This window comes from Salminus brasiliensis, chromosome 4 (genome assembly GCF_030463535.1).
Source record: "Salminus brasiliensis chromosome 4, fSalBra1.hap2, whole genome shotgun sequence".
NCBI classification, from domain to species: Eukaryota; Metazoa; Chordata; class Actinopteri; order Characiformes; family Bryconidae; genus Salminus; species Salminus brasiliensis.
In genome coordinates, this window is record NC_132881.1 from 44214663 (window position 1) to 44230310 (window position 15648).

General features: G+C 40.6%; 1 protein-coding gene across 3 annotated transcripts; it reads right to left on the minus strand.

Annotated features, from left to right (window-relative positions):
- Window positions 1-829: 829 nt before the first annotated feature.
- On the minus strand, window positions 830-15523 carry LOC140554974 (ATP-binding cassette sub-family E member 1). Of its 3 annotated transcripts, none has more exons than XM_072678543.1 (18): window positions 15379-15523; window positions 13026-13176; window positions 11736-11821; window positions 11530-11627; window positions 10401-10518; window positions 9274-9411; window positions 9094-9163; window positions 8756-8852; window positions 7908-7997; window positions 7105-7226; window positions 5885-6106; window positions 4916-4975; window positions 4763-4821; window positions 4553-4663; window positions 3189-3331; window positions 2916-3038; window positions 2667-2778; window positions 830-1276 (listed from the first exon to the last, which is right to left on the minus strand). In XM_072678543.1, exons 2-18 carry the CDS (start codon window positions 13126-13128, stop codon window positions 1229-1231), a joined length of 1800 nt encoding a protein of 599 aa, XP_072534644.1. In that variant the 5' UTR covers window positions 13129-13176; window positions 15379-15523; the 3' UTR covers window positions 830-1228. The 3 variants fall into 3 exon arrangements, with proteins under 3 accessions (XP_072534644.1, XP_072534643.1, XP_072534645.1); XM_072678542.1 differs by having other exon boundaries at window positions 13026-13193; XM_072678544.1 differs by lacking the exons at window positions 11530-11627; window positions 11736-11821; window positions 13026-13176; window positions 15379-15523 and adding an exon at window positions 10771-10934.
- Window positions 15524-15648: the final 125 nt, after the last annotated feature.

Consider the following 15648-nt stretch of genomic DNA (forward strand, 5'->3'; position numbering starts at 1 on the left):
TGATGCCCCTAGCCGTATGTAAGGACGTCCATTATAAATTTGAATGGAATTTTTTTTTTTTAAAGCAGTTTTTGACCCTGGGCTTCCCCTACAGGTGGGAAGTGTCACTTTTCCACCACTGCTGTAAATACAAATCATGCTTTGAGTGCTCCCTCAATGCTGTACACATGCACTTGTTGACTAGTTGACACTAATATGAGTTGGGTTATGCAGCGTTACACAATTCTGCTGAGAGGTCCTGTGCAGCTCCACTAAATCTCCATAGTGCAGTAGCAGCGTTCCAGCCTGGAGTGGCACTGACAGAGACGCCGTTCTCTCTGAAGCTGCTATTTTAAGATAAACCTGCCAAAGCTTTCATTACGCCCTGCAGCTCCAGTGCAAAAGCACGTCCCAGCCACCATGCTCATGTGGGGCTCACATGGATGTGACATGGGCTAGGTGGGTTCCAGGTGGGTTCCAGAGTTCCACTCATGGGCTCTGAGTGAGTTTGTACATGTGTTTTTACCAGGATCCAGTTAAGCTTCTCAAATTGGCCCTATCATTGAAGCCCACCTTAATCTCCCATGGGTCCCATCTAGGCCCCATTTGCAGTGCACAACCCAGATGGGGCCCATGTTTAAGCCCTCCTGGTCCCATCCCTGACCCAGGCGGGTAATGCGGTCAATGCGAAATCCCAGACATTTCGCACAATTTAGGTACCAATCAGAGGACATGTCCAGAAAACGGGTACATATGGTCATCCAACCTCAGATTTCAATTGGAAATTGAATTTTAAAGATTTTATAGACCTAAACTTCAAAAAACAAAAAGAAAAAAAGATCACACATGCTCATCCACAGAACGTTTAATCTACATATTAAAAGACATGGGAGTTTAGAGCCGTAATAGTGTAATGTAATAGTGTGTAATGCCAGTGTCAGTACAGGTAGTCAGATGCCCTCTGGTGGTCAAATACTGAAAATGCATTAAGGATAACCGTGCAGAGGAGATGAGTACATTTGACACAGTGTTTTCATTAAAATACCAATACATAGATGATGACTCCTCATGGATGTTGGTGGAAAGCCAAATCCTGGTTATCAGCAGAGGCAGAAGATAGCTAAACGCAGCAGGTCCACAGTCCATAAGAAGGACCTCATAAGCAGCAACACACATTTCTCCTTTTATCCCTCTCTTCAAAGTGTATGTGAGTTTGAATGATGGACGGATTGCATGGCGAGTTATGAAGCTAGTCGTCAAGGAAGAAGTAGTTTCCCCCTTTCTTCTGTTCAACATCCTGTTGATTAACAAAATAAAAGGAAGCAAAATGAGTGGGAAGAAAGTGTGAGCGTGAAAATCACTTTAAAGACCAGGTTATGTTACTTTTTATATTTGTTTACATTATTTTTCTGTAACAAATCTGAACATGGAGTTTGTTTTGAACCACATTCATATGTGATACCTGCTGTTTCAGCAAACCGAGCCCAGACAATATGGAGTAAATACAAGACTGATAATTAGATTGCGGTATTCAAACACTGAATGTAATTAGTCCTGTGGAGTGCACCCCCCCAAAAAAAACATTACTGTACAGGATGCATGGGATAGGCTACAGTTTAACAGAGGACACCAAGACAAAGACCAGGACTTCTGGATGAATATGCGATGGACAGATATCTTGAGATTCAAATCTTGAGTCTAACCCTAATATTTTGACAGCAAGGGTTCCCTCTTTGCACGCCTTCTATAAAAATACTTGATTGGTCCCTTTTTGATGGTAGATGCTGTTGGAGACTTCTTTACTCATCCTATGGTCTTCCCTTGGGCTGAATTTGCTAGGACAGCCTGATCTGGCCACAGGGGGGCAGTGGTGGCTCAGCGGTTAGAGCTCCGGGCTATTGATGACAGGGTTGTGGGTTCGATACCCGGGTTCGGAAAGCTAACACTGTTGAGCAAGGCTCTTCACCCTCTCTGCTCCCGGGGCTCTGCAGCAATGGCTGCCCACCACTCTGGGCACGTGTGCTCACTGTCCATTTGTGGTCGTCTTTGTCTTTGTAATTGATTTAGTGGGCAGTGGAACAGTGGCTGATTTTCTAACTGTTCTGAGAGCTTTTTGAACCCCTTCCCAGACTCCTCTGCATCTACACCCTTCTTTCTGAAGGCCTGAGTGAGCTCTTTGGATCTTGCCATGATGGTGATTATCTTCACCACTCACTTCAACCTTCAAGAGCAGACCAGACTAAACGTCTGAGGGTTAAATAAGACTCCAGACTCCTCCAGAATAATCCTCTCCAACCATGTTCTGATCATCTGCAGCTGATGTTCTGCTCCTGGTTCTGATTTTACAGTTACATTGTATTTGAAGTAGTAATAACTTCCTTTTATAGTAATAATTACATTTTATAAATGATGGTTAAAGACATTTCTTCAGTTGTATGGGTTTAGTCATAGTCCCTCCATCTCTCAGTATTAACCACATGAAGATCAAATGTTTAAATATGTTAAAAAGACAGGTTTCATGTCCTAACTGTACTACAGCCATAACCTTTTTTGTATATTCTGCACATTTTTCTTTTAGCTAAGCAAATATATGATGCTTAAAGTCATAGTCCCAGTATGAATGATACTAATGGTGGATACAGTAAAATACTGGACTGTAAAATAATATTAGATAGCAAGGTGTTCACCTTAATGGAATTGAGCTTGTTGATTCTTGGTCTGAAGTTGTTGGGGTCTCTCCTGAACGTGATCTCCAGCAAGGAAAGGAACTTGTTCATACCAGCAAGCAGCGTCTGTGGCCTGAGAGGGAGGTTAGGAGTTGTGGGAGTTTGGGGATAATCTCATACAGGGACAGACGGACTCTTCCATGTTCAGTCAAACAATAAATAAATAAATAAATAAATAAATGGATCAAATGATTATTGTTGTTCTCTTACGTGTTGGCAGTTGTCTTCTTTGATGGAACACCATCGAACACGATCACGCGGTCAGCCAAGTACGTGGCCATGATGAAGTCATGCTCAACTACGAAGGCTGTCTTCTTTGCATGGAGGATGAATCTGGGGGGGAATATGACAACCATACATACAGAATATGGACTTAAGTATTGGGACAGCTGCTGATTCCCTGTTTCTTCTGAAATCAAGGGCATTAAACATTTTAACTATCCTTGGAGTAACACTCTTTAAAGCTTAACTTTAAGTACTTACCGTTTGATGACTCTGGCAGCCATCAGACGCTGCTCTGAGTCCAGGTAGGCTGAGGGCTCGTCTATCAGGTAGACGTCTGCCGGTTTACCCAGACACAAGGCCAGCGCCACTCTCTGAAGCTCTCCTCCAGACAAGTTCTGAACCTGTAATTCAGTAAAGTATTAAACACATCCAGACCTGCTACACTATATGGACAAAAGTATTGGGACACCTGCTTGTGCATTGTTTCTTACGAGATCTGAGAAGTTATTAAAAGAGTTCATCCTGCTTTTGTCGAAGTAGCTGTCTCCACTGTCCAGGGAAGAAGGCTTTCAACTACATTTTGGAACACTGCTGTGAGAATTTGACTGCATTCAGCACGTTAGTGGGGACAAGATGTTGGTGTGATCATCACACCACCTCTCCCCCAATTCCCCAAACTATCCCAAAAGTACCGGATGGAGCACTAACCATTATTCCAGAGAACACAGTTCTTCCACTGCTCCACAGCTCAATTCTGAGGGGCTTTATACCCCTTTTTGCCTGGCATTAGGTATAGTGCCAATGGAGTTATGTTTATCTACTGTGTGTATGCATTTGCATATCTGTGACAGCAATGGGTGCAACTTAAAGTAGCCGAATGCACTCCTTAGAAGGGGTGTCCACAAATATTAGGACATAGTAGTGTAGCTGTATACTCTTTCACTTCCTAAACACTGCTAATGCCTAATGAATATAGAGAATTTAGGGCAAAAAACCTCGTAAATAGTAAAGGAGGTAGTGGCCTTGGCAGGGTTCCCACTCCCAAAACCTTTTCCAAGACATTATCTGTATATCTGTATAACTTCCATATATGGCAACATACCTACAATATCTCACATTTTTAATAATACTACATGAAAATCAAGTTGGGAGCAAACTACCTGCAGCTAGACTCAATACATCTGACTGATTCCACCTGATTCCTACATTACTAACACAGTCAAACAGCTGACAATTACCAAAGAAGCCCAGCCAATACGGGGGAATCACATCAAAATCTAGCAGAAAGCCTTCTTTCCTGGACAGTTGAGACTGTTATTCCAATAAAAGCCGGACAAACTATTTATTAATGCTCCTGAATTCAGAAAAAACAATGAGCGAGAAGGTGTCCCAATACTTTTGTCCATATTGTGTATGTATAATAAGTGACTTACTGCATGTATCCATTCCTATTGCTTAGAAACTTCATAGAATTGGACATCAGTGCTCAACTTTCCCAAGACCTCAGTAATATTTCCAGGACATTTTTAGCAAGACTCAACATTTCCAGGTTTTCCAGGACACATCTATGGTAACCCTGTATAAGCTTGTTATGGTAACATGCATGGCATTCCAACACCCACATCCTGATCGATGATGCAGTCAATCTGCATAGGCTTCATGACATCCGTGACAAACTGAGGGTGAGTGTACGCATCCCTGATCTTCTCATGGAGTAGGGCCCGGACGCTACCCTGCAGGAACACAAACCCACACAAACGGGGCGCTGAGGTTATGAGGGGGGTGACTCAGCACCCATGACACACAACATGTATAACAGCACAGCATCGTACTTTGAATTTGGGGCTGATCTTTTGAGGTTTGTAGCTGACGTTGAGGATTGGTACCTCTCCTGGAAGGTAAGGGGTAGAGTTTAGACTGTTATTTACGTAAAGAGGCGGCAGCCTCAGTGCAGACAGTAGTACTGACAGGCGAAAATCACTCACCCCCATCATCGGGTTTTAGTCGACCAGCAAGCATCCTGATAAACGTGGTTTTTCCTGTGCCTGAAAAAGTTCATCTGAGATTAAAACCAATGAAACAGAAGACATAGAAGCTTCTTATCCATAGTGGCTTTTTACAATGTTACTCGTATTACAATGGAGGGCCAATGTAGTGACAGGAGTCTTGCCCAAGGACTCTTATTGGTGTAGCACAGCACTGTGACCCAGACAGGGATGATGTGGTAGCTCACTGGCACTGGCACACTGTCACGTCACACCAACGACCAGGCTTTTCTCACTCAAGACTTACTCATAAAAGTAGTATTAACCAGTTCTGGGGTGAATCGATCACAGCAGGTAATCCACTGGAAAAACTCTGAACACCTCTGGATCAGTGAAGCACATTATATGCATCTAGAGCGGAGCAATATGATGATATTTTATGGTACTGTGATAAATTTTGTTATTGTGATCACAATATATGGTTTTCTAAGCATATGAAGGACACTGTTAGTGCTTAATAAACACTGATCAGGTGCAGGTTTCATTACTAACAGTGTAATTAGACTGGTTTAATTAGATGAAGAGAAGCAGATGTTGAGTATAAATGACTGTATTCAGTACAGGAAAGGGTCTCAATAGTAGGTTTTAAGAATCTGTTGCTACTGATGTTTTTAGTCTGTGGTTACATGTATCGTGAAAAAAGTCTTTAAATATTGTATATTGTGATATAGTATTTTTACCATATCGCCCAGTCCTATATGCATCTCCAAATTTTATATTGATTTAATTTATTTAACCAGTACTGTGCAGAAGCACCTCTTATTTAAACCTATTAAAGAACTATAAATAATACTAGACTCCCATGAAGAGACTGTTGGCTTTAATAAACACTGGGACGTAAACATTCACCAAAAGGTATGTGTGCCAGCGGTTCACCTCTTTTTTAAATAAACCTTTGCTGTTTCTCACCATTCTCCCCGAGCATGACCATGATCTCTGAGTCGGTGAACTCGCCCTCCACGATCTGCAGCTCAAAGTCCCCCATCATCTTCTTCATGTTGGGGTACTGGTAACGGCACATCTTCTTCACCTCCTCCTCGCTGGCTGTTTCTGCCACTTTGAACACCAGAGAGGCCTCACGGAACCGAAGGTTCTCCGTTGGTACATATCCGTCCAGGAAGATGTTGATGCCTGGGATCAATTTAATGGGTCAAAGTCTATAAATATCATTGTATCTCCAAAATGACAAAAAAATACCTTCTTAACATTCAATGGAAGTCATTTTGGAGCATTTCTATTGGTCCATTCATCATTAAATTTGGACACAATAAAGAAAAACAAGTGAAAAACTAACCAAAACTTTTTTTGCGAGACACAGATGATATACTAGAGCAGTGGTGGACAACACCGGTCTTGGAGGGCTGGGTTTCTGCACGGTTTTGTGCTTCTCCTGCTCGAGGCCACCTGATTCCACTCAGGTTTAGCAGACTATTAGAGCAGGGAAATCAGCAAACTGTGCTGGGCTCCGGCCCCCAGTTGCTCGCTCCTGTACTAGAGCCTGACCAATATACCAGCTGTCCAATAATACTGGCTACTAATTGTCCAGGGAAGGCTTTCTATTAGATTTAGGAGCATTAGGAGCATTTAGGAGCATTAGTAAGGTCAGAATGTTGGATGATCACCACCCCTCTTCATCCCCAACTCATCCCAAAAGTATTCCAGAGAACACGGTTTTTCCACTAGTCTCATGTTTTTCTGCTCCAAAGAAATTCTATTGGCAGTACTTCTCTACAGGGACTAAAAAACGCTGTGTGTGTGAATCTGCATATCTGTATCAGCAATAGGTGCAACTTAAAGAAACTAAATACATTTATTACAAGGGGTGTCCACAAACATTTGGACATCTAGTGTATCGGTGACCAGTCATTGGAGTGTCCAGAGCTTTGCTTAGCAAATTGAAAGATACTCTGACCAACTATGGAAAGTGATTAAACAAAATGATTAGTTAAGGGTGGTAGTGTGACTTACTTTTATGGATAATAAAGCAATTTAATATTTAATAAATACAGTAATTTCATAAAAAATATAGTAAAATATATATATTTTTTATAATATCTAGCTTGCTTGCTTTCTTGCCATGATTCACGTAACTGATTCCCTATCCCTTTCAACATAAACATATTCCGTACCTTCTCGTACGCTGAAGGGCATAGTAACAACACCGTAGGCGCTGGGTACTCCATACAGACAGCAGATAAAGTCAGACAGGTAGTCCAGTACACTCAGGTCATGCTCCACAACAATGATGTATCTGAAAGAGTTCAGACAGAGAGGTAAACGCTGGTGTGAGTCTGAGTCTTGGCCAGGGCCTGTTTTGGTTGTAAAGTAGTAAGAGAGGAAAATATATGCCATATATATCAGCCATAACATTAGCACCACCTGCTTAATATTGGATAGGACCCTCCTTGTGCCGCCACAAAAGATCTGACCATTCAAGGCATGAACTCCACAAGACAGGGGTCACACACTTTAACCAATTTGTTTTATATTATTATATAAAATGACGACAGGAGCTCATTACAATATTTCCCATGACTTTTTAAGCACTTTGGTATTTTTCAAGGACTATTCAGACTGGATTTTAGCATGTTTATTCTCCATGACTTTCCAGGTTATCCAGGACCTGTATGAACTTTGATAAGACCTCTGAAGGCATCCTGTGGTATCTGGCACCAAGACCAACATTAGCAGCAGATCCTTTAAGTGCTGTAAGTTGTAAGGTGGGACCTCCATAGATCACAGCAATCATCCCTGGGTGCCCATGCCTCCCTTCGACTCTTCACCGTCGTTCTGCTCTTGAAACACTTTAGATATGTACTGGCCGTAAACCCTGACCTGGTACTAATGTTATGGCTGACCATGTACAAAGAACACAAGGCAGCAGTCATGTTCAGGACAGCAGTGACATATGGCTCTCCTGGGCCCCACTCACCTGTCTGGTGTGATAAGGGAGCGAATGGTGATGGCAGCTTTCAGCCGCTGCTTCACGTCCAGGTAGCTGGAGGGCTCATCAAACATGAAACTAATAAAACACAAACAGCAGCAGCGAGGGAGAAGTTAGTGTATGACACAAAACAGCAGACAGGCTTAAGACTGTCTCAATAACAAATACACAATTATTTTTGTTTTAATGGAACATAAAATGCACATATTTGTATTTAATGCATTTACTGACTCTGTACCTTGTATTTGCACTATTGCTCTTTTATCTATGCACAAGAGAGGTAGGCCAACAGCTGTGATGCACTATACAATTGGTCAGTTGTTGTGAATGAAATTTTAATTTACCAATTTAGTCTTGGGTTAGACTTGATGAATATTTAGCACTAAATGAAGTCACCCCTACAGGCTATAGTTAGTTAGAAAATCTTGACATCTGGACATTTAATTTTAATTAATTTTAATTAACAATATTGCTCATTTTCGCCATGGTATCGTAATTGGTATCGAGGATCGTAGAACGTCAGCAGTATTAGTAGCAAATGTAAAAGGTATTGTGAGATCCCTAGTTCTCTAGTTTAGATAAAAAATGATATGTGATAAATATGGGCTGGTAATACGAGCAGGCACCGAAATGACCATGCTGACAGTGCAACCTAACAGTTAACAGACTAATCTGTTAACATGGGGACCCGGGGGGTGTAGTTCCACACCGCCACATAAAAAATAGAACCAAATCAGTATGAAGTTTTTAATGGGTTCCTCTATGCCCTGCGGCTCCCTGCCTGCTGGAATTAGCACTCTATTGAAGTGTATAAGAAGTGTATAGCAGTATCTTACATGTCTGCCCTCTGGATGCAGACCACAGCACAGGCAAAGCGCTGCAGCTCTCCTCCTGACAGATCCTCAACATTCCTGTCCCTGAGATGAGTCAGATCTGTCTCAACACAACAAACACACGAACATCAGACATAAAATTAAAGATTATGGTCTGGTGTCTGAAATATGCTTCTTTAGTCTTTGAGGCCAATGCAGCCAACAAGCTTCTGAGACCCTCACTCAGTCATCTGGACGACTGCATCTGGGATACGTTCAGAAACGTATAACCTAGACCTGCATATCTGGATTCATCCACACTAACCGGCTTTACACTGCATGATCTTCTCTTGTGAACGTACCAAGCTGCTCGCAGACAACTGCTTCAGTCTTAGTGTCATCCTTCCTGCTCAGAATAGAGCCCACACTTCCCTATGAAACAGAATCCCTTGCTTATTATGGCCAACACTTTTATCTAACAACACAAATAAACAAGCAAGAACCGACCGGAGATCACCTGCGTCAACATTAGGACTACCGACCTTGACAGTTTTGGGGATCTGGTCCACGTACTGAGGCTTCACGATGGCCTTCAGGTCATCCTCCAGGATTTTGGTGAAGTAGTTCTGCAGCTCAGAACCTCGGAAGTAGGCCAGGATCTCTTGCCAGTCAGGGGGAGCCTGACAAATAAAAAATTCAAGCTTTGCCTATTACATCTAACTGGAAAATGACTGTATTCAGCTATAATGCTGCAGCACGAGGATGAGGACATTGACTATGTACAAACTTGCCTCAGCATTTAGTATCTCAAAGAATCACATCCTAACCTTCAGATTTTCAGATATATGCACACACACACATATCTACCTATCTATCTATCTATCTATCTATATATATATATATATATATATATATATATATATATATAGCAGACTTTGGTTGAGATGCTAAAGCTTTAAGCAAACTACATGTTTTAATACAGAAGATATTTGTTTATTATCCTCATGAATGTTTTAATAGGTAATCCCTATTATTTGCGTCTGACAACTGCTGTATCAGACAGCTATTTGCAGTAATGCAAGAGAGGAGGGATGTTGATTTAACCAGGGTATTGATCCATCGATCACAAAGCATTAACACATTGGTAATAAAATGATTCTTATGTAAAAAGCCAGTATTCTGAAGTGAATATGGAGTCAGTTCTGGGTGTTAGTCTACAGTCAATCATGGAGGTCAACTCCCCTCCTGCAACGCCTCCAGCACCTGTACTGATAAAGAAGAGCACACAGGTGGCGGTATAAAAACCTTAGCATTAGTAAGGCCATTTTTGGGCCTGTTTGTGTGGGAACACGAATCTTGGATTAGAAGCCACCCCTGCAGGCTGTTATTATGTACAAATGATCAAATTTATTACTGAAAATATATAAAATATAAAATATATAAAATAAAATCATCACATAGGTTATATTACTACGACAGCTTCACTACATGAACAGAGATGTGATCTTAGACTGGTGTTCTTAATCTGAGATGTGAGAGAAATATGGGCTATTAATCCCAGTTTTTGGACTTTCGCTTATTGATATGTATGGGTAATAGGAGGGTAATATTATATTAAAGATTAATCTATAAATGTTAATCTATATACCCATTCCTCCCACAGACTCACATCGTATTTTCCCAGGTTTGGCTTCTGTTTTCCTGCAAGGATCTTAAGTGCAGTCGACTTTCCAATGCCGTTGGTGCCAACCAGTCCTAAAACCTCTCCTGGTCTGGGGATTGGTAACCTGCGTTAAAAACAAAACCGTTTTAGTTTATGCATCAGTATATAAATAGTAACCAACTGATTAATCTAGATAGTTAGGAATAATTATCTATGATAAATATGATCAATCTAACGAGATATAGATCACTATATGATATGCAGATGTACAAATGTGTATTAAAAATACATAGAGTTGAGTATTTACAGTTTCTAATAATCAAAAACAATAAAATAACATGTATAACACACAGAACAGCCATAACATTAGTACCACCTGCCTAACACAGAGTAGGTTCTCTGTGTGCTGCCATAACAGATCTGACCATTCATAGCATCTTGTGGCATGGACTCCACAAGACCTCTGAAGGCCTCTGAAGTCCAGCAGGTTGTGAGGTTGGGTCTCTATTGATTGAATCAGTGAGCCTTAGGTGCCCATGACCCTGTCGCCAGTCACTGGTTGTCCTATTTTGAACCCCTTTGGTTAATACTGACCACTGCATACCAGAAAAACCCAATTAACCAAGTCATTTCCAGATTCTTATGCTAGTCCATTTGTTTTCCTGCTTTTACTGACTGTTCACTGGCTGCCTAATATATCCTAGACTAAGGTACCACTTTTTTTTTTACTTTTTATTTTTACCTGATAATGTTATGGCAGATTGGCATAAAAAAAAAAAAAAAAAAAATAATAATAAAACACACACACACACACATACACACATTTCTGATATATATAATATATTAGGGATATATTGATATATCGAAACATTGTGATATTATATTTTGTAATACCGTATCGGTTCATAAAAACCCACTGTTGACTTGTGATTAATAGTTTACATGCAGAGATTGGCGGCAGACAGAGTATCATATTGAGTTTAGTTTTTTATACTGTGACACATTTTCTAGAATTTGATTAAAAAAACAACAACCAATAAATTGCAATTTATCAAATCATAATCCCTGTATCATGACACGCATCATATCGCCACGTTCTTGCCAATGCACAGCCCTAATAATCTAATAATCTCACCTGTGTAGCTTGAAAGAGTTGGCACAGTATCTGTGAGTGGTCTCTCTCTCCAGGTTGCTGGGCAGATTAACAATGGCCAAGGCCCCAAAAGGACATTTCTACAGAAAAGACAAAAACCAATAATAATAACCAATAAACAATCACTATTTGGCTGATTAAATGGCACAGTGATGCGCAAGTTTTTAACTGTCTGCAGCTGTACCTACCTTAATGCAGATCCCACATCCTATACAGAGTGATTCAGATATCCAAACAATTTTGCTTTGTGGAGTGACCTCTATACACAGTTTGCCTGAAAGCATAATTTACTATTAGAAGAAGCAGTTGGAGCACAGGATGCTATGTAAAAACATTTATATGAACAAAAATAAGAAAAGTAAATATTATAGTTGTAAAAACCCAAAAATAGAGAGTAATTTGATGTCATTCCTGTTCTAAAAACTGTTCAAAAGTATTGGCACCTTTTTGAAAATATAAGAAATCTGTGTAGTCTGTGATGCTGGTTTAGTTTATGTTGGTGGCACACTGAGCATAGAGAAAAGAAAGAAGGACTAAGAACTGTCCAAGGATGTGAGAACCACAATTGTGGAAAATGATACAAGTCCATCAGTGTGTCCACTGTGTGCAATGTCACCAAGAAGTCTACAGCCCATGGCACTGCAGCTAACCTCCCTGGATGTGGACGGAAAAAAACTGATGGAAGACTGTAACATCGGATTTTCTGAACAGTGGCTAAAGAACCTCTAAAATCAACGTCTAAACAAGCCCAAGCTCTGAAGCTCTGAAGAGTTCTGAGAAGACATCCTTCAAATTCCAGTGGAGAGATAGAAGAAACTCATTAATGGTTATAGAAAGCGATTACGAAGGTTGTTCTACCAAATTTAAAGTTGAGGGTGCCAACTATTATGTACAGTCTATTTTAATTTCTGGAGTGCTGTGTGGAATGATGTCAGACTTCTTTCTCTGTTTTTTTTTGTGTTACTGAAATGCAAAGAACAGAAATACCTATGTGAAAACCAAAGCAACAGTATTCTGGGAGAAGTGGTGCATTTTCTGAAGGAACTAGGTCTGGGCGATATGGTAAAAATACTAAATCATGATATTTAATACAGGATATTTATCACCATACATTTTAATCACCGACTAAAAACATAAGTAGCAACAGATTCTTCTACTACTATTCAGAACTACTATTCAGACACTCTCCCGTACTGAGTAGTCATTCTTAATTCAACATGTTCTGCACTTCATCTAATCAAACCAGTCTAATTACACTGTTAGTAATGAAACTTGCAGATGATCAGAGTTTATTCGGTATTAACAATCTCCTCCATATGCTTAGAAAAACGTATTGTCCATTACGATAACAAAATTTATCACAATCAATAGAATATTGTCATATTGCCCAGCTCTAGTGTAGGGGTGCCAATATTTTTGCCCATGATAGTACATGTTTTCTTACTGCTGCTTTGTTAAAAGCTTCCAAATGTTCTTACCCATTCGTACTACTGGGCAGCTCTTCTTGCATTCTTGCCTGCATTTCTTTGGCTTGCACTTGTCATGGTTGACTATGGCAATTCGGGTTGGTTTTTCAGACATCCTGTCCCACTCTCATTAGGATGGGCTGAAGAGAGCCCCTGTCTGGACCTTAACAAAAAAACACACTGCAGAAACAGTTAGTAAATTCCAACATGACCTTAGCAGCTACTTATTGGGTTCTCTCAACAGGCCTAGAAATCTAGGCAAGAACCAAGCAGCAGTAGTTTTCCATCCATGATGTGGTACAACGTGGATAACGTGGGTCTTTAATAGTTCATAAGAAGGGAAATCATGTGCAGGCAGATTTTAAGGCATTTGGTAGATGCTCTTATCCAGAGTAACAGTTAACAGTTTAATCAGTCAAGCTGGTCTGCTGGTCTGCTACCAGCATGACTAACCTAATCAAGCTACTCAACCAGTATAACCCAGCTTGTCACCCAGTATGACCAAGTTGGTCAAGTTGGTAGACCAGTCCATGAAACTCAACTGAAAGCATAACCTATACTGCTCAAGAGCTCAGCTGGTCAACCAGCTTGCTTACCAGCATAGGGTATGTTTTCCTCTGGATGACCAGCTTTTCAACCATCTTGATCATTGACCATCATAGACAGGGTTAGACGGAAAGCACAGATATATATATATATACAACTAAATACAGCTTCTTCCCACACGCCATCACACTCACGAACAGCTGAACATTACAACACTACTTTCTGAATACAGAGTATTACATACATACATCATATCCAGATGTTCTCTCACTCTTCTTCTCCTTTCTCTGTACTGCACTTTTATTTATCTGATAGTGTCTCAGAACAATCTGTACTACCGTCTCAACCAGTGACTCCTCTGTTCTCCATATTTATATCTATTTAATCCAGTCTGCACTGTTCTTTACTGCTGCACTTAGCACGTTACTTTAAATATACAACTCTGCACATGTTAAGTTTACAGATGTGTCTGTGCATGTATGTCACTGTGTGTGTAGGATGTGTGTGTTTGTGTTTACAGAAGTTTGTTACTTCTGTAATGTCAGTTATCGTGCACTGTGAGCTACTGTAACCAAAGCATACTTGGCCAATAAAGTCCAGTTCTGATTACCTCTTTCATATATATATATATATAGAATATATAAAATATACAAAACAACAATGTATATATTGTTGTTTTGTATATTTTATTTCTAAAAGAAATTAGGAATATATATATATATATATATATATATATATATATATATATATATATATATATATATATATATATATATACACACACACACACACATATATATCAATGTTATTTTCATTTTCAATATCATGCAGCCCTCACACACTGCATTATTTCAGGAAGCCAGGAATGGAATGACCTGCTGAAAAATGCTGGGAGCTGGTTTCAGGTGGTCTATGCTGGTCTTTGATTAATAAGGTGGTTAAAAAGCTGGTCATTCCCACCCAAAATATTTATATAGAATTTATATATATTATTATTATTTATAATTACATATGTTAACCAGCTAACAATGTGAGCTTACATGTTTTCATGTGAGTGTGTGATGGACTAGCTGGTCTATCAGCATGACCAACAACTTGACCAAGCTGGTCGTATAGGTAAACCAACTTGGTCGGGCAGGTCATGCTGTTCACCAGGGGGGCTGCCAGGGATTTTAGGACCCATGGAAAGGTATTACACTGGGTCCCACAGCTCCAACAATAAGGCCAGAATACCCCATTCATTTTTTTTTTTTTTTTTTTTACAGGTCCTTGTCATTCACAGGCCCTTGGAATCGTCCAGTAAACCATGTCAGGCATACTGGTTGGCTATGCTGGTAGACCAACTAAATTATCAAACTCAGCCAAAATGTACCATGTGATTTTTTTTTTTTTTTTTTTTTTTTTTGAGCAGACTATGAAGTCTGGTCTTCCCACAGATCTTCATACTACTACATTAGGCTCTCAGCAGGACTTCTGCAGCTTGTCAGTGGAGCTGTCAACAAGCTGCCCTACTGCCAGGCCAGACTCCTCCAGCTCTAACAAACCAGGGCAGCCAGCAGGGACGGACCTCCACTCCCAGCCCGAAATAAACGCCCTTACAGGTGCTGTCCCTGCTGTCCGCTCTGCACCGATCCTGCTTAACGCCTCGTATCCGGACAGACCTCTGAACTTCCACTAACAGCTGGAGGACCGAGGCTAAGCTAGCTGATAGCCACGCGTCATTCCAGCCAACCGGCAGGGAGGAAGCGCGCGTGTACAGCAGCCCTGCGCGCGCCAGCACTCCCAGCACACACGTTTTCCACGGCTTGTGGGAACTCACCAGCAAACACTGGGAGCTCCCCAGTATGATTCTCTGTCGCGTTAAAGCTGTCACTTGATTCTTCTCCCATGCAACGTGTATAGCCTGGGATGGATGGGAATATGGCGGTATGGAAGGCTGTAAGGACCAAAACTAGTCCAAACGACTTTGCGCTCCTGTGTTACAATAGCTACATTTCTGGCATCCAGAAGATGCTCTTCTACAGAAAATCAGAAAGAAAATGACTAGAGGCACAATATTCAACATATTCAGCACTGTGCAGAGGATAAT